Source organism: Coregonus lavaretus (genome assembly GCF_964263955.1).
Source record: "Coregonus lavaretus genome assembly, chromosome: 6".
NCBI lineage: Eukaryota > Metazoa > Chordata > Actinopteri > Salmoniformes > Salmonidae > Coregonus > Coregonus lavaretus.
The window spans coordinates 43,469,646-43,495,514 of record NC_139993.1 but is presented as its reverse complement, the minus strand read 5'-3'; the positions used below and the strand labels follow the sequence as shown (position 1 = coordinate 43,495,514).

At 45.5% G+C, this 25,869-nt stretch overlaps 1 protein-coding gene across 1 annotated transcript in view; it reads right to left on the bottom strand.

Moving 5' to 3' along the window:
• Positions 1-25,869, bottom strand: part of naaladl2 (N-acetylated alpha-linked acidic dipeptidase like 2) — a gene marked incomplete at its 3' end in the record, with an annotated part of 270,856 nt that overhangs the window by 41,298 nt on the left and 203,689 nt on the right. Inside the window, exon 10 of the mRNA XM_084163867.1 lies at positions 6,902-7,048. Coding sequence (XP_084019993.1) covers positions 6,902-7,048 — 147 coding nt within the window. The remainder of the gene's footprint in view (positions 1-6,901; positions 7,049-25,869) is intronic.

Below are 25,869 nucleotides of genomic sequence, written 5' to 3'. Positions count from 1 at the left end.
TGCCCACTCTGGGGTTAGCTAGCATACGTTGAGGACAAGTGCTTTTGAAGAAACAGCAGCCTGCTTACAGAAAGAAAACCCCAAAAAGAGTACTTCAGAGCAGGCTGTGATTTGGGTAATGGCTATACATGAGGGAGTATGATTCTAGCTCCAGTCAAACACTCTAAATGTCAGGAAGGAAGGACTCTAAAAAAGAAGAAGATAGTAATCACATTCAACAGCTTGAAAAATAACACAACACTGTTAGAAGTGCTACCTAGTTCAAATTTGGAAATGGAGGCAGTAGGATCAGATAAAATATAGAAAACCGTGAAACAATTGACATGGCTGTGTCTTCTATTTTAAAATGTTCCTTGAAAAGGGACAAGCTACGACTAATTTCCATAAATAAGGACAAATTGTGTATTTCCCCAGAGTATTCACGTCCCAATGGAACAACTCTCCCATTTCTGGAGTTGGCCCCATTTCAAGGCCAATGGAAATTATTAAGAGATACAATAATAGAAGATAATATTTCAATTTAAGAAAAAAAGGTAGTTTCCTCTAACAAACCTTCAAGACATGCTAGACCTTGAAACGAGAGCACCTAAATGGATTAAATATGTTAAATGCTTTTCTCCTCTTTCATGGAACCAAAAAATAATTGCATTTTGTGTAGGAGAACACATTTTCTGTAGGAGTACAGGAGGTTGTATGTTTGCCTGTGGTAAGAACAAGAGGAAGATTAATTCAGTAAGGCCTATTGTTTTAGACACAACTCATCTGTTGTTTACATGGTGCATTGTATTCCTAAACAGGTATTTGCAATCTTTTTTGTACCTTTGCAGCTCAGACACCCCTTTCTCTGTATTGAGTGAAAAATAGACTCATTAAGCAGCTGCTTTTAACAATAGGTTACTTTTGATTGCTCTTCGATTACACATTAATTGTCCAATCTTAATTTGAATTGCCCAGGCCCAGACTCCATTGATTTCCCTTCCCTTTGGCCCTATCCCACGGTGTGCATTAAATGCAATGACCTACTATATTGACTGGAAACCTATCAACAGTCTACAACATTATATGGACCACTTTGTAAAACCCTAACCCCTAATGGCATTACATTATTATTTTCAGTGGTAATATCGGCACCCAGAACCAAATCTCACACGCGTGCTGGTTTCGATTGTCATGAGATGTCAATGGACAATGAAAGAAAGTGTGATAAGGCATGATGTTCCATCTAAGAAGACCAAAGTGTGTGTTTCATACCAGAAGAGTGTTATCAGTAACGGGATCACCTCCATGTGTTAGAGCCAGATGGTGGGATACGCAGTAGCCAAGCCCAGCCCAGTTACTTGTCACTGCAATGAGGTAGAGCAGCGGATGGGCCGGAGCAGAGGCAGAGCCATCTGATCAACAGACTACTGGGGGTAGCCTCCCTCCCTCCCTGCCCCATCCAGCTGCAGCCACTTCACACTGCTAATTAGATTAGCTCAGCGTACACTGGTAAAGCACCTCAGGACAGGAATCTGAACACTGCTGTAACACTGCTGCAGCCGGCTACCTGAACGCAGCCAAAGAGCCGGGCAATGTCAGAGGGCGTGAGGAGAGGGGCGTTTGCATGTGTGTCATAATGAGGGGATGTGTCATGGGCCTGCTTGGGAGAACCAGGGGAATAGGAGGATGACTGGACACAGTATGCTGTTTGATGGTTGTGTTTGAGGGTCTCAGTCCACACAAATAGAAACCAAACAGTATAACCAGAGTGTGCCCTTGTTTGACATTTCTAAGGGTAATTTCTCTAGCTAGGCTGAAAATCACATTACTTGGTATCATAACATTTGCGGTGTGTGGACAGCACTGATTCCCCTTCTCAGGACTCAGGGAGTGAAAATGGGCTGACAGGTTTTGGCATGCCACACTTCTGGACTGTGATCGATAGTGACCTCCAGAGCAGGGCGACTGAGACCCAGTCAGTCAGTCAGTCTATTGGAGCCATCTGGTGAGAGAGCCTCTGGAGCAGAGAGGAGCCTGGGTAGGCTCCCTGACCAGTCACATCCACTTAGACTAGAGTGGGTGCAATTCTGAAAAAACACAGATGCAAGCTAGTGTATATAGCTGGTAATCTTGCCCAAAACAGGTTGTGTTGGTATTTTGAAGCCCTCTTTAAACACCAGAAAATATGATAAAACAGCTGGCAATGGTGTTTGTTGATTCCATTTTGATGCATTCTTACAAATTATTTAAATTGTTATATGTTGTTGTAATTTGTCAGCTATATTTTCAACATTGGACATCAAACTATGTGTAGGGAATGCAGAAGGCACACATGCATGCACGCACACGTGGTTCAATTATTTGAATTCCATTTAGTTCGTTTTTTTTCTGTGAGCTCAATGCAAACACTGCACCTTTCTCTAGAGAAAAATCAGATCAAGCCTGAACTGTGAGATGTAGTAGGGAGTTGTAGTTTCCAACAGGCCAATAGTCTACGTAGTTCAGCGCATAAAATGTGGTAATTGACTACAATGACCATAATCCATTGCGCATCCACTTGTCCGGTCTGTGTTTATTTTACGCCTGCTACAGAAGAGACAAGAATGGTGATGGTGAGGGGATATGGAGAGCAGCTGTTGCTTTGCGAGGTACATTATTTACTTTGAAGAACTACTAAATAGTGATTTTGTCAGACAGTAGCTCTAAAGACATGAGATAATGACTTGGAATGAAATAATAAAGTTATCAAATAAAACAAATGTAATATACACGACAACTGAAATATTTTTGTAAAGTAAAGTAATGTGAATAAATTATGGTTAATAAGTGTAATGGGCAGGCTTTTATTATTTGCTTTATTCTGTGTTGTTACAGCATTCAACCCAAATAATCGAACCTCAAATCAAAAACCATTATTCTTTTTTTATTAATCGAACCGAAACCGAACCGACCTCAAAAAGCACTAATCGCTCAGCACTAACCCATAATTCACACACACACACACACACACACACACACACACACACACACACACACACACACACACACACACACACACACACACACACACACACACACACACACACACACACACACACACGCACGCACACGCACACACACTATTAACTCACAAACAAAATGAAGCCAAGGAGAGCCTTTAAGCTAGTGTGTCATTTCAAATCTGGGGGCTTTGACTCAGATGCATCCTCAAGCTGTTGGCTGCACAGGAGAGCCTTGTGATGAGCCTGGTCCTACACTGCAGTCTGTGGCTCAGGGATCTTTCCTCCCAACAGTCTCACCGCCCCACGCTCTAATTCAGCCCGATGTGTTGAATGCCAGGAAAAGGTTACTTTTACAGTTTAAAGCACACCAGTGTCACTGGGCTGATGCTTAGCCAGGCATGTTGGGAGGAAGAGACAGATGTACAAATGAGTATGGAGGAAGTGTCATCACTGTGCAGTGTGCACAGCTGCACTCCCTAACGGGGGAAAAGTTTTGCACTCCATTTGTTTATAAACTTCACTTCCTTACTCAGCACTCTACAGTACATGCACAGTAAAATAGGAGACAAGGAAAGATGTAATATGTTTTACAGTGAGTGTGAATAATTATATTCAAACCCTAACATCATATATCAACTGGTTAAAACCAGCAGAGGCCAAATAATAAGCAGACACCAGATATTTCTTACTTTGATCTCTGAGGGTGATGAAAAGTAAATAAATGTTTGGTAACACTTTACTTGACACCCAGTGTCATAACAATTTATGACACGGTCGTAACCATGTCATAATATGTCATAAAAGCTGACATAACTTGTCATAACCTGTCATAATATAGTCATAACACTGTCATGACCCATATATTTACACCTGTTGTGATATATATTGCATTATTTTATGGCTGATTATGACACCTACATAAGAGTGTCAAAACCCACATTTATTCAAATGAGTTTCTTCCTTGCTAAGAAGTTTCCTTTCGTTTGAAAGTTTGTTTCTTAAATCCTTTGTTGTTGTTGTAATGAATTCTTTACAGTCATGTTTTTTTCGTAATATTTTAAATAACTTGTAGAAAATACACTTTATGACACTGTCAAGAAGCATTATGACCATCATAATCATATAAGCCAGATAGGCCTATCACGTACATGTCCTTTTATCAGTCATCAGTCAAAAAGAACGTGTCTTGTCCTGCTCCTGAAATCAGCTCCTGCATTCATCCCAGTCATCAGCAACAGAGGATTGGGATGTCTGACATCAATGTGTGCACAATTACAATGATCATTTAATATAGTAAATAAATAAAAATATATATACAACATAAACTTACTGTTGACACGTAGGCTATGGTGTAATGGAATGTTTTTTGCTTTGTGTGGTAGGTTTTGTGGGTTTTGATACTCTTATGTAGGTGTCATAACAAGCCATAAAATAACGCTAAATATGTCATAACAGGCCTAAATATATGTGTCATGACAGTGTTATGACAATATTATAAAAGGTTATGACAAGTTATGTCAGCTGTTATGACATATTATGACATGGTTATGACCGTGTCATAACTAGTTATGAAGCTAGTATTCAGTGATTTCAAGACATTCAAAACTTAAGTCAGTTCCGCCAGTGGCAGACATTTAACAAGATATCATCTTCCCTTTTTAAAGTTGGGGAAGTTATTTCAGGTGAGCGCTGTTTAGACGGCGAGGAGTCTGCATCATTAACGTGTAAAGCACCAGAGTCATGCGTCCACCAGATGTGTGAGCCGAGGATGCAAATGATTTCATCTCCACCACTCATCAACAGGAGGCGTGAAATGGAGGCAAGACGGGGCCTGGTGGCAGGTGTCATACTGACAGGGTCTGATGGCGACAGACAGTCACATAGACATGTATCTGGCTGAACTGAGATACATTGCATCATTTGGATAGGGAAATTACGTTGTAAAAGAGGCAAGAATGCATGTTGAATAAAGATGCCCACATTAACAGAATAACATACAGATAGAAATGGTCTTCTAGCAAAAACAAAAACTGATGCATTATATTTCCATACAGATGGCATGGCCGAGGCATGTTTCTCTCATGCGAATAAGTCCGATATTGCAATGCCAAAGGATAAATACAGAACAACAATTCCCTACATTTTGGCTGTGGGACATAGGTATATTCATCTACTGTTTTGTAGAGTGCATTATTCATAAGTTGGAAGGTTAGTGAGTCGATTTCGGGTTTAGCCAATCAGTCTCAATGAGTTACCCACCCTCAGAAAAATAAATAAATAAATCATGACTGGCCTGAATCCTTCAACCTGTAATTGTCAGTGGGGGTCTGTCTCTCACACAGCAATTGGATTCCCTACGTACCTCAGGTCTTGTCTAAACCGTATTTCATATAGCATACAATCACAACGTGACAAGCACCCACAGCTCACTGGTTCGAATCCAGGTTCTGTCGTAGCCGGCCGCGACCGGGAGACCCATGGGGTGGCACACAATTGGCCCAGCGTCGTCCAGGGTAGGGGAGGGAATGGCCGGCAGGGATGTAGCTCAGTTGGTAGAGCATGGCGTTTGCAACGCCAGGGTTGTGGGTTTGATTCCCACGGGGGGCCAGTATGGAAAAATTAAATAATAATAATGTATGCACTCACTAACTGTAAGTCGCTCTGGATAAGAGTGTCTGCTAAATGACTAAAATGTAAATGTAAATATCAATCAGAGTAAAGTAGTCCTGTAGAGAAATAGTCTCTAAACCAGGGGAGTCAAACTCATTTTGCCCAAGGGGCCACATTCGGTCTTCAACGAGGTCTTGGGGGCCGCACTGAAAATGGGTTATATTTCCTCGCCGTCAAAATGTCAGTTTTGGGAATTTTCGATGCTCCCTGACTGTCTAGCTTTCATTTTGGTGATTCTTAGTGAGCTGGTCAGTCAAGAAACTCTATGAATGTAGGTCCATATTATTATTTTGTACACAGTTTCGATTTGGTTTTAGTCATTTTAAAGTATATTGAGTTTGTTTTCCCAAAGAAATTAACATTAAAATAAATAAATACGGGCCATATGTTTGACACCCCTACTTCAGATGATCTATATGGTATACAGCACATCTGGAGAGTCTACGCTAGACTAGATTGTATCTATCACATTCTATCTGCAGACTGGGTCAGTTGCCGAGACAGAGTGTGCCATTTCAAACACTACGCCACGCTCTATTTCAGAAGCAGCTAAACAACAGCAAAGGGGAACAAATAAAGTGTATTCTTTTTTTTCTGACCATGTCAGTACCACTCCCAGACATAGACTCTGAAAACAGAAAGATAGCATGTGGTTGCTGTATTATCTGACTTTCATAGGAAAACATGCCAAATGTATTCCTCCTCAAAAGAACAAGAGACACAAAAATGTCTGAGGAAACTTTCGAGACAGATCATCGTGTAAAGAGCTGCATACTGGGAGGCAGACTCAACAGCCTTAAATACTGACTGTGTAATGAGTGTGTACTTGAGGAAACTGTATGAGGCAACAGATGTTAAACGGCAGTACAAAATGTGCACTGGACCACGTTCTTGTCACAATCCCAGTCATTCTGGTACAGAACATCTGCTTGTTTCCAAACACATTAGTGCCAGGGTACCTAGCATCTACATGTTTGCTTATAGGAAATCCTACAGTGATACACATCCCGTTTCCTCAAAAATATATGCCCTCAATTTTAGCACACAACCCAATTCAGGATAATACCTTTAAACCAGGTGTCATAGACATAGCAATAGACAATAACACTGGACTTTTAACAAACTAGTCAATAAGGAGGAAAATCTTTAATTCACCTATAATGTTGTTTATAAATAACGGAGCAATCATCTATTACTACTAGACCCTATCATAAAATGTTATGCTTCTGTTTGTGCATGGGTCTCAGTACCTCTTCTGCTTTGGTCTGTTCAAATGCAAACTCCATAGTAGGGACAGCGAGGTGGTTGGCAAAGAAGCTTACGTCCCCAGGGATCTGCAGGGAGCTGACATTTGGTCCAGGGCAGTTTCCACCTCGAATACAGCTCAGCAGCTGCCTCTGAAAGGTAACAACAGACAGACAGACAGAAAGAGAGAGAGAGAGATAGAGAGGGGGGGGGGGGGCAGAGAGTGTGAAAGAGATTTGTCATTAAATAGAGAAGAGTAATGAGTTTAGCAGAATACAAGGACTAGAGGGGAAGGGAAAGACTGAAAACAATACTACAACAATAGTATTCAAAATGCAGAGAGAAAGACAGAGAAACAGATAGTCAGAGAGATACTGTAGATCTGGCAGTATTATATGGTAGCAGAGGCTGAGCCTCGGCTGCTGTTTGTGAATGCAGCTCCAGAGGCTTTGAAACAGAAGCTGTGGGGAACAGTTTCTAATAAATGTTTTTGAAAAAGCTGAAATGAAGGTTTAAGATTAAAGATTGACTGTGGCTTGCTGTAACAGTCCCCCTGGATGTACTGTGGGAGGATGAGGAGGTAGTTTGGAATAAACATGGGCCTCTAGAAATTTTAAAAGCAGAAAGGGGACATGAATAGCACACATTTTAAAAGTACCAGCATGTACCAAATATACCAGACAAATCAGGAACAAACAGAAATCCAAACCAATTAACAGATCTTACTGTACAAAGAATGAGCATTTTTAAATGGGATCTCAATTTGACCTTTGGTATCATGTTTATACCAGGTAACTCAGGGGGGACTACACAGTACCAACATTACAGAAACAATACTCAAACAGAAACAAGAATCTGAGAGGAAATATCCAACATCCTTAAGAGACTCTGAATGAAAGGGCAACAGAGGCCATTAAATTCCAGATAAAGCTAAGAATCTTGGAGAAAGGAAACTCAATAGCACAGAGATTGAGAGGAGAGAAGGGAGAGAATGGGTCATTCTGCCCAGTGTTGCCTTGCCTCCCTCCTTCTCCCAATAAATATTTAATTTCTTTGTCTGCTATGATAACGAGATAGTGAAATCTTTGTTCATATATTTGTGCTTAAATGATCCTGCGCCTTGAGGAGGCAGGAGTTTGGCATGCAGCCAGAGCAGCTGTGGGCCATCCCCCATGCAGCGTCCACTCCTCTGTACTACAGTACACTACCCAGACGATGCATTAGACCACGCTGTAGCAGCAGCAGCACCGCCTGTAACCATCAGTTAACCAGGATTTTATCAATTGACAATGCTCAGAGTACACTGTCCTGCCCTGCAGAAGCTGTTATAGAGTGCTTCCCATTCCAGAGATACAACAGCTGACTCCTTCTCATAATGGCATTCTGCTAAAGGGATGGAAATGTATACTGTTATGAATGTTTACATATATTATCCCTGTATGTAATGGCGATTAGAGAAGGTTTTTTCCACGTGCAGGTGCTGTAAATCTTGTAATGGAGGTGTATTTTCTGCAGTCCACCTCTAATCAACTCATAGAGACTGGAGAGTGCCCTGCAGTGTGTGAACCCAGGCCTCAGAGGGCTAACTGATCAATGGATCCTTAAATAGGCAACTTTAACTGGATCACTGTGATGCACATGGACATCCTGTCTGACTCTGAACAAAAAGACAGTGTGGGGGAACAACATAAAGAAATGGGCAGTAGAATCTGTGGCCATGTGTGATGCATTCAGATAATGTCAATGTTTTGACATGTTCTGCTAAATGGCATATATTTTGTACGTATGTAAAAGCATAATCATTGGCCTAGTTCTGACTTCAAGGAAAAGTGGGATACATTTTGAGACAATAGTAGGTCTTTGTAAATAGAAGGTGCTCTTTGGTAAAAGGGGTATATAGGTCATCAAAAAGAAAGGTGAATGATGAGAGGGTTTTTAAGAAATAATTATGCACTATAGCTGTATTTTTGCATTTTCGTGCTGGGAGAGTTCAATCAATTGCGTCATTGGTTGATTGAGCCTACTGCCTGATATAAAAATAAATGGAGGCATGTTTTGTAGCAATTATTGTGGCTTTTGTGTTTTGCCGATTGCATGATCATGCTAGAAGTGAGTAGATATGGTTGTTGTTGTTCAATAGAGCCATTGGACTTGTCGCAATAATGTTCCTATCTGCCAGGACATTGCAGGATATATATTTTCCCTGGCTTTGTAAACACTACAGCCTGACGGGAGCCCTGCTTCCTTGTTCCCACCCTCGAAGGCAGGCTTTTCAAAACAGGGGCAGTACTAGTTTACAAGTTCACTGGAGTTGTTACCGTGCACTGTCTATCCGAGATTGCTAAATAATTAGCTACAATGGCTGCTTCTGATGAATCCTCTTTACAAGAAGAGCTGGACGACAAAAAATGTTTTGTGTTCTTTTACATAGGAACATACAGCCCTATTTATTTAAGACAGAATACACTGAAGAAGAGTTGAGACAGCGAGAAAAGAAATAGCGAGACCAGCAAGCAGCGGCGGCAGCCTAGACCAGCTGGACCAGGACTCATGAGGGCAAATTACAAACAAGTAATTTGTTTTGCTGTTGGTAGCTAGCTGGCAATATAACCTCTGTTTTTACACGAGGCAGTGTTGTTCAGTACAGTACAATTTGGTGATCAATTCGGCCATAATGGGGCTTGCTAGTACCATTACAAGCCAAGCTAGCCAAGTTTAGCTAGTTAGCTAGCTAGCTGTGTTTGCTATACTTAAAATGTACTGTAGTCTAACATTATAGCTAGTTAGCCTAGCTAGCCTCAGTGCCTCTCATTAGGAACAAAACTGGAGAAATGTTTTGATGATGGCGGAGCGTAAAGGAATGACTTTGGCTTTATGACTCATATTAGTCTTGGAGTAACTATACATGGTGTTGTAGCTAGCTAGCTAGCTACCATGAGTCTGTGGGATGTCTCATATTCTATACCATACTGCTACAGTAGGAATACAGACAGTACACAACGATTGGCCATGAATGTCTAATAGTGTTTTTGTCTTTCTCTCACAGACAATACCGCTTGGATACAAAGAAGTCAATGACTCTCAAGAGATGTGAAAGGTCCCATAACAACAATCTCCCCTTGTATCAAAGTGACTCCGAACACCTCACTGCACCACCCAAACACACCATATGCAAGTAGTACTGTAGTATTTATTATAAGCATTAGTAGTATATTTTTAGTCTACTGTATATATGTCTGGTTTCTGACGCAGCTGGAATAATTTAGTCACTTGTCAGTACATTTGTAAAAAATATATGATATAAAACACCATGATATACATACTGTATGTACAACCTCTAGCAATATCTATACCACAATGAAGTTGTGAGCATACTAGGCATTCTATATTATACAACATCATCAGTCTAACTGAATATGGAGGTTGAGAGGTTGTGGTCGGGAGAGGTTGTGTTTTCTCTAGCAGGAGGTAAGCTTGGCTTCTTATATGGTGTTGAGTAAAGCTTAAACCATGTATTTAGATTGTAGGTAGGGAGTTGTAGTTAGGTATTGTTGGTAGTTTATTTAGGTAGTTAATGTAGGTTTTTGTAGGTAATTATTGTAGGTAAGTAATGTATACGGCGGAGCCCGGCGAAGCACGAGGCTAGCTAGCTAGCGGGTAGCTACTGGTAACGTTTAGCAACGGTGGATAGATGTTTCCAATGTTATTTCACGCTTAAGAGTACCTGTAATTAAGCCAGCTAGCTACCTACCATTCAGCTGTTTTTCTAACCTCATTATCTGAGGCATCAACGTTAGGTAGTTAGTAGCTACTGTACTTAATTACACCTACTGATTGCAGAAGACAAATGTCTTCTTGTCTGCCACCCAGTCAGCTGGCGTCGGGTAAGTTTGGCTTTATACATAGCTTGGGCTTTGTCGAGTAAGGCTTAATTATGTATTTAGATTGTAGTTAGGTATTGTAGGTAGGCATCGTGGGCTGTTGTGGGTAGTTATTGTAGGTTAGCATTGTATTCGGCGGTGCCGGGTGTAGCACGAAGCTAGCTAGCTAGCCGTTTTTCAAACAAAGTCAACACAGTAGCCATTGCTAGCTAGCCAACACGACCAGCTAACTGTACTGTAGCAGCTAAATACAATATATTTGTGCTAGCTAGCCAACGTTTAATTATTGCTGCGTTATGAAAGGAACTAGACACGGACACGAATTATCTGTTTAGTGTGTTAACACACTATTGGTAGTTTGTTGTAACCAAGTATTGGTGCTAAACTGTGTGTTATTGGATGCTAGCATGCTAGTTAGCTATGGCGTCATAGTTAGGCATCGTGGGCTGTTGTGGGTAGTTATTGTAGGTTAGCATTGTATTCGGCGGTGCCGGGTGTAGCACGAAGCTAGCTAGCGAGCCGTTTTTCAAACAAAGTCAACACAGTAGCCATTGCTAGCTAGCCAACACGACCAGCTAACTGTACTGTAGCAGCTAAATACAATATATTTGTGCTAGCTAGCCAACGTTTAATTATTGCTGCGTTATGAAAGGAACTAGACACGGACACGAATTATCTGTTTAGTGTGTTAACACACTATTGGTAGTTTGTTGTAACCAAGTATTGGTGCTAAACTGTGTGTTATTGGATGCTAGCATGCTAGTTAGCTATGGCGTCATAGTTAGGCATCGTGGGCTGTTGTGGGTAGTTATTGTAGGTTAGCATTGTATTCGGCGGTGCCGGGTGTAGCACGAAGCTAGCTAGCTAGCCGTTTTTCAAACAAAGTCAACACAGTAGCCATTGCTAGCTAGCCAACACGACCAGCTAACTGTACTGTAGCAGCTAAATACAATATATTTGTGCTAGCTAGCCAACGTTTAATTATTGATGCGTTATGAAAGGAACTAGACACGGACACGAATGATCTGTTTAGTGTGTTAACACACTATTGGTAGTTTGTTGTAACCAAGTATTGGTGCTAAACTGTGTGTTATTGGATGCTAGCATGCTAGTTAGCTATGGTGTCATAGTTAGCTAGCTGAACAAAGTAAGTTGAGTCTATTCCTTGAAACATTGAACCGCTGTAGTTCACAACAATTCTAATTTCTAAAGTGGAAGTTGGGAGAGCTTTTATTAGCGTGGTTCAGTGAAACAATTATAGTTTCTGAGGTGGAAGTTTTTGGTGAGAGGATCCTGCTCTCTCCTCTCCCTGATGTTTAGTTCATTTCATTCCGATCTCCTCTGCATTATTGTAGCCATTTGCTACAGCCTGTCAACTATGCCTCTGCCTATCCCTGTTCTCTCCTCTCCGCACAGGCTACACAAACGCCTCACACCGCGTGGCTGCTGCCTCTCTAACCTGGTGGTCCCTGCACGCACCCCACACCTGGAGTTCCAGGTCTCAGGCAGCCTCTGGAACTGCCGTTCTGCTGCCAACAAGGCTGACTTCATCCCAGCCTATGCTAACCTCCAGTCCCTCGACTTCCTGGCGCTGACGGAAACATGGATTACCACTGAAAACACTGCTACTCCTACTGCTCTCTCCTCGTCTGACCATGTGTTCTCGCATACCCCGAGAGCATCTGGTCAGAGGGGTGGTGGCACAGGAATCCTCATCTCTCCCAAGTGGACATTCTCAATTTTTCCCCTAACCCATCTGTCTATCTCCTCATTTGAATTCCATGCTGTCACAGTCACTAGCCCATTTAAGTTTAATATCCTTGTCATCTATCCAGGTTCTCTTGGAGAGTTCATCAATGAGCTTGACGCCTTGATAAGTTCCTTTCCTGAGGATGGCTCACCCCTCACAGTTTTGGGGGATTTCAACCTCCCTACGTCTACATTTGACTCATTTCTCTCTGCCTCCTTCTTTCCACTCCTCTCCTCTTTTGACCTCACCCTCTCACCGTCCCCCCCTACTCACAAGGCAGGCAATACGCTTGACCTCATCTTTACTAGATGCTGCTCTTCTACTAATCTCACTGCAACTCCCCTCCATGTCTCCGACCACTACTTTGTATCCTTTTCTCTCTCGCTCTCCTCCAACACTACTCACTCTGCCCCTACACAGATGGTAATGCGCCGCCGCAACCTTCGCTCTCTCTCTCCCACTACTCTCTCCTCTTCCATCCTATCATCTCTTCCCTCTGCTCAATCCTTCTCCCTCCAATCTCCTGATTCTGCCTCCTCAACCCTCCTCTCCTCCCTTTCTGCATCCTTTGACTCTCTGTGTCCCCTATCCTCCCGGCCGGCTCGGTCCTCCCCTCCAGCTCCGTGGCTTGATGACTCATTGCGAGCTCACAGAACAGAGCTCCGGGCAGCGGAGCGGAAATGGAAGAAAACTAAACTCCCTGCCGACCTGGCATCTTTTCACTCCCTCCTCTCTACATTTTCTTCATCTGTTTCTGCTGCTAAGGCCACTTTCTACCACTCTAAATTCCAAGCATCTGCCTCTAACCCTAGGAAGCTCTTTGCCACATTCTCCTCCCTGCTGAATCCTCCCCCCCCCCCCTCTCTCTCTGTGGATGACTTCATCAACCACTTTGAAAAGAAGGTTGACGACATCCGATCCTCGTTTGTTAAGTCTAATGACACTGCTGGTCCTGCTCACACTGCCCTACCCTATGCTTTGACTTCTTTCTCCCCTCTCTCTCCAGATAAAATCCTGCGACTTGTGACTGCAGGCCGCCCAACAACCTGCCCGCTTGACCCCATCCCCTCCTCTCTTCTCCAGACCATCTCCGGTGACCTTCTCCCCTACCTCACCTCGCTGATCAACTCATCCTTGACCGCTGGCTATGTCCCTTCCGTCTTCAAGAGAGCGAGAGTTGCACCCCTTCTCAAAAAACCAACACTCGATCCCACTGATGTCAACAACTACAGACCAGTATCCCTTCTTTCTTTTCTTTCCAAAACTATTGAGCGTGCCGTCTTTAGCCAACTCTCTTGCTATCTCTCTCAGAATGACCTTCTTGATCCAAACCAGTCAGGTTTCAGGACTGGTCATTCAACTGAGACTGCTCTTCTCTGTGTCACGGAGGCTCTCCGCACTGCTAAAGCTAACTCTCTCTCCTCTGCTCTTGTACTTCTAGACCTGTCTGCTGCCTTTGATACTGTGAACCATCAGATCCTCCTCTCCACCCTCTCCGAGCTGGGCATCTCCGGCGCGGCTCACTCCTGGATTGCGTCCTACCTGACCGGTCGCTACTAACTAGTGGCGTGGCGAGAAGCTGTCTCCGCACCACGTGCTCTCACCACTGGTGTCCCCCAGGGCTCAGTTCTAGGCCCTCTCCTATTCTCCCTATACACCAAGTCACTTGGCTCTGTCATATCCTCACATGGCCTCTCCTATCATTGCTACGCTGACGATACACAACTAATCTTCTCCTTTCCCCCTTCTGATAACCAGGTGGTGAATCGCATCTCTGCATGTCTGGCAGACATATCAGTATGGATGACGGATCACCACCTCAAGCTGAACCCTGGCAAGACGGAGCTGCTCTTCCTCCCGGGGAAGGACTGCCCGTTCCATGATCTCGCCATCACGGTTGACAACTCCGTTGTGTCCTCCTCCCAGAGTGCGAAGAGCCTTGGCGTGACCCTGGACAACACCCTGTCGTTCTCCGCTAACATCAAGGCGGTGACCCGATCCTGCAGGTTCATGCTCTACAACATTCGGAGAGTACGACCCTGCCTTACACAGGAAGCGGCACAGGTCCTAATCCAGGCACTTGTCATCTCCCGTCTGGATTACTGCAACTCGCTGTTGGCTGGGCTCCCTGCCTGTGCCATTAAACCCCTACAACTCATCCAGAATGCCGCAGCCCGTCTGGTGTTCAACCTTCCCAAGTTCTCTCACGTCACCCCGCTCCTCCGCACACTCCACTGGCTTCCAGTTGAAGCTCGCATCTGTTACAAGACCATGGTGCTTGCCTATGGAGCTGTGAGGGGATCGGCACCTCTGTACCTTCAGGCTCTGATCAGTCCCTACACCCAAACGAGGGCATTGCGTTCATCCACCTCTGGCCTGCTGGCTCCCCTTCCTCTGCGGAAGCATAGTTCCCGCTCAGCCCAGTCAAAACTGTTCGCTGCTCTGGCACCCCAATGGTGGAACAAGCTCCCTCACGACGCCAGGACAGCGGAGTCACTCACCACCTTCCGGAGACATTTGAAACCCCACCTCTCTAAGGAATACCTGGGATAGGATAAAGTAATCCTTCTACCCCCCCCCCCCCCCCCCCCCCCCCCCCAAAAAAAATTATAAAATAAAACATATTGCAAAGTGGTTATCCCACTGGCTATAGGGTGAATGCACCAATTTGTAAGTCGCTCTGGATAAGATCGTCTGCTAAATGACGTAAATGTAAATGTAATATGGATGTTGTGTTGGTTGAATGTTCCAGGCAGGTTCCAGAATGTTCTTCAGCTGGTGAACCTCTTCTTGTGTTGGGTAATGGCAGCTGGTTTAGCATGTTTTGGCGCTGTGGCGATGTTCTTCACCACCCACTGCTTCGACCTCTTGCAGAAGATTTGTATGTACTGCAAGTCTCCTGGAAAGACATGAAGACTGATCATGAAGATGTGTAAAACATGAAGACTGATCATGAGGATGTGTAACCTTACAATAAACCATGTTCATCTGTAAACAAAAAAGGTACAGTAGACTGGTATGTGTTTTGTTACACTTAGAGTCAATAATGGGGCATTGAGACAAGCTAGTAGCAAAGATTTAAAAGTTTGAGGGGGGCTTGACCTGTAGACAGTCTAGTGGTGTATTGTTGTGTACGAGCACCTACAGTTGTGCTGTTGAGTAGACAAGCACTGTCAGCAATAGAGTGAATAGGCTAGAAGAGTATACTAACACCCCTCTCTCCCATGCCAAAGAACTGACTGCAAGGGTGTGAAAAGTTTGAGGAGCACTTGTCTTGTAGACAGTTTAGTGTATTGGTGATTTTGTTTTCTCAAGAGGGTATTGTGCTTTCATAAATACCTTTGGCTGTCCTGGCTTGTTTCAAAATCAGATTATGTTGATCTTGAGCTTATTTCAGGCTGAAATCTTTCATCCAATGGGTTTACAGGCTCTGTACTACTAAAGTCAAGGTCATCAGCAGCAGGATTCAGAGATGTGGACTCGGGTCACGTGACTTGGACTCGAGTACTACTCGAGTCGCAAATTTTATGACTTGAGACTTGGTAAAAAGAAAAAAAAATTGCCAAACGACTTGGACTTGAGCATCTATGACTTGTGACTTAACTTGGACTTGAGCTGTATGACTCGAGAGACTCGATTTGTCATCTTGCGCACAATGTAGGCCTATCTGTTCTTTATATCGGAGTGCTGCAGGTTTTGTGTGTTCTGTTCTGTGTCTTGACCAATCTGATTAACTGAAATCACAGGTTGCGCAGGCTGGGCACAATGCACGTCATCTAGCAAAGCGTAAGCCACTCCACTGTCCTCTGGTATTTATTTAGCAAACGTGATAACACATCACTCCCGACAGACACAAGCAAGAACTCTTCACAGAAATGTTGCAGCAGCCTACACCTAAACTGTATGGGAAGAAAACAACACAATTTTTCCAGTCTGATCAACTAGGCTACTGATAACACCTGCAGTACGCTGCTGCATAGGCTACAGCCAATGCGCCCTGTCCCCTCTTGCCCTCTGGTCAGGGTAAACAAAGTGGTAATGTTATGTAACTTATTTATAGCCCATTTGTATTAGGAGAAAATGTGAATGTGATTAAATTTGGTTAACCTCCCGTTGTCCTAGGGTCAAAATGACCCGCCACTGTGTTGAACCAACTTTATTTAATTTTTATATTTTTTGGATCATTTGTGAGAAGGAGGCAGTGTTACTTTCTTTAAAGTCTCACTGCCTCCTTCTCACAAATGATCCCAAAAATATAAAAATTAATAAAAGTTGGTTCAACACAGTGGCGGGTCATTTTGACCCTAGGACAACGGGAGGGTTAAGGCTATATTCAAACTTGGGCTGGCTGGCTAGGCTACCTTGACCTTTTAAATCATTTCAGTTAATAAATTATTAACTGAAATGAATCAAACACAATACTAATTACATAAATAGACTGTGCGTAACTTTTTAATTGCAGTTGCATAGGCCTATACAATGCAAACCTGCATAAAGCAAGCTCAGCCCTGTGAGCTCTACTGTCCAATTGCAGTGGTTGTGTCTGTGTAAAGGAAAGTTAAAAAATATAATTAATATGAACAAGTACAAGGTTGCTGCAGTTTGACAGGGTTTTCATCCTCCCTAGGGACAGGTTTTTCCAGAATGTCTTTTAAACCATGTGACCTGTTTAGAAAATATATTTAAACCTAGACAGCAGATAGCCTAGTGGGTAAGAGCATTGGGACAGTAACTGAAAGGTCAATAGTTAGAATCCCCAAGCTGACTAGGTGAAAAATCTGTCGGTGTGCCCTTGAGCAAGACACTTAACCCTAATTGCTCCTGTAAGTCGCTTTGGATAAGAGTGTCTGCTAAATGACTAAAATGTAAATCTGGTCCCACTCCCATCATATGCCCATATAAAAACCTTTGCACAACTAATTAATCACTGTCAGACCCTATAGAGTTAAGCTCCGTGCCCCAGGGAAAACATTTTGCCCCACCACCCTGAGACCTGTGGTGCCACCTCTGCATCAGGGCATCATTGGTCCCAAAAATTGTTGCGTTTGGTTTCAAAGACAATGTGGCAGAGGAGGAAAAAGGGATGCAGTATGTAAAACATGTGGGTCCAGAATCATTGCAATTGCAATGAAATTGACATAAAACACTTAACCATTGACTTAAGGACTCAAAACCCAAAATTAGGGACTTGTGACTTGACTCGACCTGAGACTTGCCCGTTATTACTTGGGACTTGATTCGAGACTCGAAGGTTAAGACTTGCAAATTTGTGACTTTGTAGGACACAGTAGTCAGTGATTAGCCTACATTTTACTACTTTGTCCCCATCAATACACACTCAAACAAGGTACTATATCCACCCAACAGAGTATGTGAGCGGAGCGGAGGACCAGTGGAGCTTGCCCAATTTGACTGGAGCTTGGAGCGAGATTCCCAAAGGCTGGAGCTTTGGCCTTCTCGCCCCCTCCAATTTCACTCCAGTAGCGCGCACTTCACGAGCTCAGGGCATGCCCAGTCCAGCATGCATTTGTAGTCTACTTGTGTGCTGCTATAGCCCCTTGCTTTAGCTACTGTCATGGAGTTCGCTAAATATTTTCATAAAGAAACAGATAAAACACACAGGTGCTAAATCAAGTTGACTTACAAAGATGAGGACCAAGAGCAAGAGTATGGTGATGTAGTGTCCACAACTAAAGAATAATTGTGGAATCTGAAAAGACACGTATCCGGAAAGCATGATGGTGTACTTATTACGTGCACAAGCTAAAAGAAAGAACAAGGTGGGTAGATAACTAAATGTGTCATTGTAGCAAAGTATTTATAGACAAAAAATAAAATCTCTTAAACATTTAATTCATTTTTGTTCTATTATCTATACAATAGCTATAATTGATTTTGGCCCAATAGGCTTGGCATATTCCCACGTTCAAGAACGTTTCCGTTTTGATTGGGTTATTTTGCCTAAAAACCTTTAGGCCTACCTATAGAAAAAAATTAAAACAACTCTGCATCTCTGCCTAGCCTGCCAAGAGTGGCCAAAAGGGTGTTTAGCGTCCCCAGTGGCTCTGCAAGTGCGGCTGTTACGCGTACTGAGTATGCGAAGAGGCAGGACACAGATGCAGGAATTAAAAAGTTCAAGGTTTACTTAACAATGAGCAAGAGAAATAACAAAGATAGCGTAAACGACACGAAGCTAAACAATCACACACAACATCATCTAGAACAGTCCAGGGCTAAATAGAGGTGGTGATGAGATGATGAGGTGCAGGTGCGCTGGAGGTGATTAGGGTGCGTTGGGTTTCCACTCCGGTGTTGCCGTGGTGGTGCGCTCAGACCGGTGGCTCAGTAGACCGGCGAATCAGCGCGCCGGAGGGTAGCAACGGGAGGAGACGTGACAGTACCCCCCCGGACGTGCAGCTCCAGCCGCTGGACGTCGCCGGCCAGGAGGACGACCCCGAGGACGAGGAGCGGGCCGGTCAGGGCGGCGATGGTGGAAGTCCCGAATTAGGTTGGGGTCCAGAACGTCCCCAGCCGGAACCCAGCTCCTCTCCTCAGGACCATACCCCTCCCAGTCCACCAGGTAATGGAGCCTTCCCCCACGGAACCTGGAGTCCAGCAGGTCCCTCACCACATTCGCCAGACTCCCGTCAATGTCCATGGGCGGAGGAGGCGTACCCCAGAGGACCAGGAACCACCGGCCTGAGGAGAGACACATGAAAAGTGGGTGAGACACGGTAGTGAGGGGGAAGGAGCAGCCGGTATGATACCTCATTTATCCGCTGAAGGACCTTAAACAGCCCCACAAACCGTGGGCTCAGTTTCTTGCAGGGAAGGCGGAGAGGGAGGTTTTTTGTGGACAGTCAGACATGATCCCCAGGCTGGAATACAGGGGCCTCACTGCGGTGGCGGTCGGCTTGGTCCTTCTGCCGATGAATGGCCCTCTGGAGATGGAAATGGGCGGCGTCCCAGACCTGTCCGGCCCTGTGGAACCACTCGTCGACAGCGGGCGCATCGGTCTGGCTGGGTGTCCAAGGGGCCAGGGCCGGCTGGTACCCCAGGACTCACTGGAAGGGAGTGAGCCCCGTGGAGGAGTGAACAAGGGAGTTCTGGGCATATTCTGCCCAGGGAAGACACCTCGCCCACTCACCCTGCCGGTCCTAACAGTGGCAATGAAGAAACCTCCCCAGCTCCTGGTTCATGCGCTCCACCTGCCCATTCGACTGAGGCCTATACCCGGAAGTGAGGCTGGCCATGGTCCCAATCTTCTCCATGAAAGCCTTCCACACTCGGGAGGTGAATTGGGGACCACGGTCCGAGACGATGTCCTCCGGGAGTCCATAATGCCGGAAGACATGTTGGAACAGGACCTCAGCAACCTGGAGAGCAGAAGGAAGACCAGTTAGTGGCAAAAAACGGCATGATTTGGTGAACCGATATACGACCACCATGACTGTGGTGAAGCCGTCAGAACATAGAAGGTCAGTGACAAAGTCTATGGACAGGTGTGACCAAGGTCGCTGAGGCACTGGGAGAGGAACTAGTTTGCCTGGCGGGGAGTTCCGAGGTGTCTTCGTTTGGGCACATACGGAACAGGAGTTGACGTAGCGGGAGACATCAGAAGCCAAGGTGGGCCACCAGTATTTTTGGGCTAGAGAATGCAGAGTGCGTGTAATACCAGAGTGCCCTGCCATAAGGGTGGTGTGCGCCCAGATCAGCAGGCGGTCACGGACACTGGTGGGTACCTACACGCGTCCTGGAGGGGTGTTGGCAGGCGCTGGGTCCTCCTGAGCCGCCAGGCGGATGTCTTCGTCCACATCCCAAAGACAGGAGCAACGATGAGAGACGACGGCAGGATAGGATCCTTCCTTTCTCCGGTATGGTGCATCCTGGAAACTGCGTCGGCCTTCACATTCTGGGATCCTGGGCGGTAGGACAGAATTAATTGGAAGCGAGTGAGAAATTGGGCCCACCTGGCTTGACGAGAGTTCATCCGTTTCGCTGCCCGTATGTGCTCCAAATTCCGGTGGTCAGTAAGAATCCGGAATGGATGGACTGCACCATCCAGCCAGTGTATCCATTCCTCCAGAGCAAGGACCACCGCCAACAGCTCCCTGTCTCCAACTCCATAGTTCCTCTCTGCGGGGGTAAGCTTTTTAGAGAAAAAGGCACAGGGATACATTTTCTCTGGTTTACCGTGCTGCTGGGAGAGGACCGCACCCACGCCCTCCTCTGATGCGTCCACCTCCAGGATGAAAGGACGAGATGGATCTGGGTGTTTTAGGATGGGCACTGTGGTGAACCTCTCCTCCAGCCTCTTGAAGGCAACGTCAGCCTCAGGGTTCTAGGCCAGGTTCTGAGGCCCACCCTTCAGGAGAGAGGTGAGTGGGGCGGCTATGGAGCTGAAGGACCTGATGAAACGCCGGTAGAAATGAGCGAAGCCCAGGAAGCTCTGTAGGCCGTTGATGGTGGTGGGAACTGGCCATGACCTGACGGCTTCCGTCTTCACTCCTTCCATGAACACCCCCTGAGGACTGATCCGGTATCCCAGGAAGGAGATGGCCTGTTGGTAGAATTCGCTTTCTTCCCCTTCACCAACAGGCTGTGTTCCCGCAGGCGGAGTAGGACAGCTCGTACGTCCCTGACGTGCTCCTCGAACGTAGCCTAGTAGATCAGGATATTGTCGATGTACACCATCACCTGTCTACTCAGCATGTCCCGGAATACGTCATTGACGAAGGACTGGAACACAGAAGGTGCGTTGGTGAGGCCGTAGGGCATGACACAGTATTCATAGTGGCCTGAGGTAGTGCTGAATGCCGTCTTCCACTCGTCTCCTTCCCGGATTCGGATTAGGTTGTAGGCACTCCTCAGGTCCAACTTGGTGAAGTACCGGGCCCCTCGTAGCTGCTCGATGGCCGACGGAACCAGAGGGAGGGGGTACCGGTACTTGGTGGTGACTGCGTTCAGCCCCCTGTAGTCAATGCATGGTCTCAGTCCTCCGTCTTTTTTGGCCACGAAGAAGAAGCTGGTGGAGGCAGGAGAGGTAGAGCATCTGATGAACCCCTGTTTCAGGGTCTCCGCCACATACTTCTCCATGGCCTCAGTCTCTGCCATGGAAAGGGGGTAAATGCAACATTTCGGGGGGTGTTGTCCCTCCAGCAGGTCAATGGCGCAGTCCCAGGGCCTGTGAGGAGGGAGACACATAGCCTTTAATGAAGAGAAGACATCGGAGAGATCTGCGTACTCACGTGGAATGTTGGGCTGGAGGGTGGACGCCGGACTCTCCACTGACGTGGAACAACAAACCACCGGCAGGCAGGTCTTCCGGCATGAGGTGGACCAGGCTGTGATCCTCTTGGTGCTCCAATTGATGGTGGGTTTGTGTAGTCTGAGCCAGGGCAATGCCAAGACAATCCGGTGAAGGGGTGACGTGACGATGTGGAATGACAGCTCCTCGTGGTGCTCCGGTAGTGTGGGAATGGTGATGGTGATGGGGAGTGTGACGTGCGTAATGGTGCCTGATCCATGGGGTTTATTGTCCAGTGAGGTGCTGTGTAGCGGAGATGGCAGTGGCACGGTGGGCAACCCCATTCAGAGACCAGCTCCCTATCTATAAGGTTCCCCACTGATCCGGAATCTATCATTGCGGTAGAAATGGAAGAGAAGGAATAACCAGTCACCGTTATGGGAACTAAAAACAATGGTTTTGTGATAGGAGCTGACGTAACACTCACGGAGCGGCAACGGGAGTCATACCGCCTAGATAGGGAGCCGCCAGGAGATCTGTGGTCCGTGGTGGTGTAGGGGGTGCTGCCCACCTCCATGGGTGAGGACTCAGAAGCAGGGTGGCTTCCATAGCTCAGATGGGGTGAGCGTCAAGGCTCCGGGAGGTGTTGGGAACGCTGTCTTTCTCTCAACATGTCATCAAGATGGATGGACGTGGTGATGAGGGTATCAAGGTCCATCTCGTCGTCCCGACATGCGAGTTCCGTATTGATGTCCTCCCGTAAGTCTCTCCTGAAGGCCGTGCGCAGAGCATGCTCATTCCAGCCGGAAGCCGCCACCACCGTGCGAAAGCTCAGAGCATACTCGGACGCGAGCCCCTCTCTCTGTTGTAGATGGAGGAGACGCCCCCGTCCTTTCCCTCCTTGGGATGATCAAACACTGCCCTGAACCTAGCGAGGAAGGTGGGGGTAGGGTAGTGCCACTGCCTCCTCTCCTTCCCAGACTGCCGTGGCCCAATCCAGCGCCTTTCCTTTAAGAAGCGAAATCACCAGCGCTATCCTGGCTTGGTCAGATGGATATGCCCCAGGCTGACGCGCCAGATAAAGGGAAACCTGTAGCAGGAAGCCGTTACATTTAATAGTTCTACCGTCATAGCGCTCCGGTAGGGCGAGAGTTCCCGCAGGAGTTGGTGATAGCACGGGAACAGGTGGATTGGGGGCACTCGCCGCTCCCTGAGGTGGAACCGGAGCGCTGGGCAGATTATGCAGAGTTTGGAGCACTTCCTGCATGGCGGCGTTCAACTGGGCAAGCTGCTGCTGGTGCTGGTCAAGGCACTGGGAAACTCCTGCTGCATCCATTTTCGTTTGGTGTGTGATTTTGTGATGCATACTGAGTATACGAAGAGGCAGGACGCAGATGCAGGAATGAACAAGTTCAAGGTTTACTTAACAATGAGCAAGAGAAATAACAAAGATAGAGTAAACGACACGAAGCTAAACAATCACACACAACATAATCTAGAACAGTCCAGGGCTAAATAGGGGTGGTGATGAGATGATGAGGTGCAGGTGCGCTGGAGGTGATTAAGGTGTGTTGGGTTTCCATTACAGTGTTGCCGAGGTGGTGCGCTCAGACCGGTGGCTCAGTAGACCGGCGAATCAGTGTGCCGGAGGGGAGCAAAGGGAGGAGACATGACAGCGGCGAGGGTATTCTCAGCTGCTGGCCTACATTTCAGGCAAAATTGCATGAGCCTGAAGCCACAGACTGGCCAAACTCGTGTTTCTAAAAATGAATTCTAAAAATGGATTCAAAGGCACTAATAAGTCCTTTTTCGTTTAATTTGTATTTAATTCTAAGTAAGTCATTTACAGACTATAATGATTTAATACAACGAAATGTTGTTTAAATGCTGAGCGCTTTATGTACCTACCAGCCTATTGTGTCGCACTCACAAATGCTTCACAATGTATTTCTTTGTAGGCTATAGCCTTGAAATAATATATATAATATAGCCTAAATCATTCATTATTTAGGCTCCCTGTCTGGCTCCTGACCTATTAAGAGTATTTATATGTTGTTTAATATGACATGTAGGCTATTTGAAATGATGTGCGCTTCTTACATTCACCTTTTCATGTTTATTCAAATACTTTTCATTCAAATCCATATGGTTTGGTTTCAATACTTCAAAACCAAATGGTAGGTCCAGGTAGTCACCAAAATAGATGGGTGTTGGTTAATTTGTGATTTTAATGAATGGAGCGAATTTGGAGTGGCAGTTTTTTTTCCTGTGAGGGAGGAGCGATTTTTAGCATAGCAGTTGGAAAGGACATGGAGCCATGTCCTTTCCAACCGCTCAACTCCGCTCACATGCTCTGCCATCCACCCTCCTCATGTCAATAGATCATGCATACTAACCTTCACACACAACACCCACCCCCAACACCAGCCAGTCACCCACACCATCCCCCTCCTTACTAATACTGTACATCCTTTTCTCAAATTTAGACTTCAAGCCTGCATGAACAATCAACTAAGCCTCCATAATACAAAGATAACTACAGTAGAAGTTGTAGCCTACTTGTAAACACATCAACTATGACAACAAGACATGGACCATGTTTATGCCTAGCTCCAGTATATTTATTTACTCATCATGGAGTCATGGAAAGACTTAGTAGATTTTAGTAAGATTTTAGAAGGTGACAGTTGATTTTAGAACGTTACACTAGTTCCTGGTGCTGAGCTTGATGTTGATGCCGCTGTTGATGGGATCAGACTTTAGTCGTGTTAGCCTCTGTGGTAGTTAGTTAGCTAGCTAACGTAACCTAACGAAGCTAAGGTTGTCTTGCAAAGTTACAAATCACATAGCCAGATAGCAGCTGGCTAATTACATTGATATGCTTTGGAATGTCTAACCAGCGTATTATGAAAGCTAGCTAGCTAGATCTTAGTTTAGATAAACAAATGCAGTTAGCTGGCTAGCTAGCTAGTTAGCTACGTTACCCCAGCTTGACTTATTTTCTGCTGCGCTGATGTTGGCTGATCAGATGCCTTCCTCTTTGAAGTGAAGGGGAAAATTGATGGAATAGCATAACTTTTCAATGTTCGACGACATGGCAACCCCATCCATTGAGACTTGAGAGAAATCCTCTGACTACAAACACAGACATTTTGCACAAACACTCGTATTTGCGTGTAGTGAGGAAATGCACAAATGTTATGACACATATGATATGTTAATAACATTTTAATGGACATATATAGTGAAGTAGAGCAGCGGTGACATTTCCATTTAAAATGCCTTTATTTGTATGGCATGGTCAACGGAACAAATATTTTAAAACTCTAACTAGTTTTGGCAGCACGGCCTTCGTCAGGGTGTACAAAGTCTTCGTACTCCCTGATGAAGGTCATGCTGCCGAAAGGCGTCCAAGTTTTAAAATCCTTTATATATTTTGTTTGCACAGAAACACAATGCCATCTATTCACAATGTGAGAGAGACAGAAATGGCCTTGCATTGTGTAGATAATTCCAAGAGGGTGATCATTGGTGATTATACACTGCTCAAAAAAATAAAGGGAACACTTAAACAACACAATGTAACTCCAAGTCAATCACACTTCTGTGAAATCAAACTGTCCACTTAGGAAGCAACACTGATTGACAGTAAATGTCACATGCTGTTGTGCAAATGGAATAGACAACAGGTGGAAATTATAGGCAATTAACAAGATACCCCCAATAAAGAAGTGGTTCTGCAGGTGGTGACCACAGACCACTTCTCAGTTCCTATGCTTCCTGGCTGATGTTTTGGTCACTTTTGAATGCTGGCGGTGATTTCACTCTAGTGGTAGCATGAGACGGAGTCTACAACCCACACAAGTGGCTCAGGTAGTGCAGCTCATCAAGGATGGCACATCAATGCGAGCTGTGGCAAGAAGGTTTGCTGTGTCTGTCAGCGTAGTGTCCAGAGCATGGAGGCGCTACCAGGAGACAGGCCAGTACACCAGGAGACGTGGAGGAGGCCGTAGGAGGGCAACAACCCAGCAGCAGGACCGCTACCTCCGCCTTTGTGCAAGGAGGAGCAGGAGGAGCACTGCCAGAGCCCTGCAA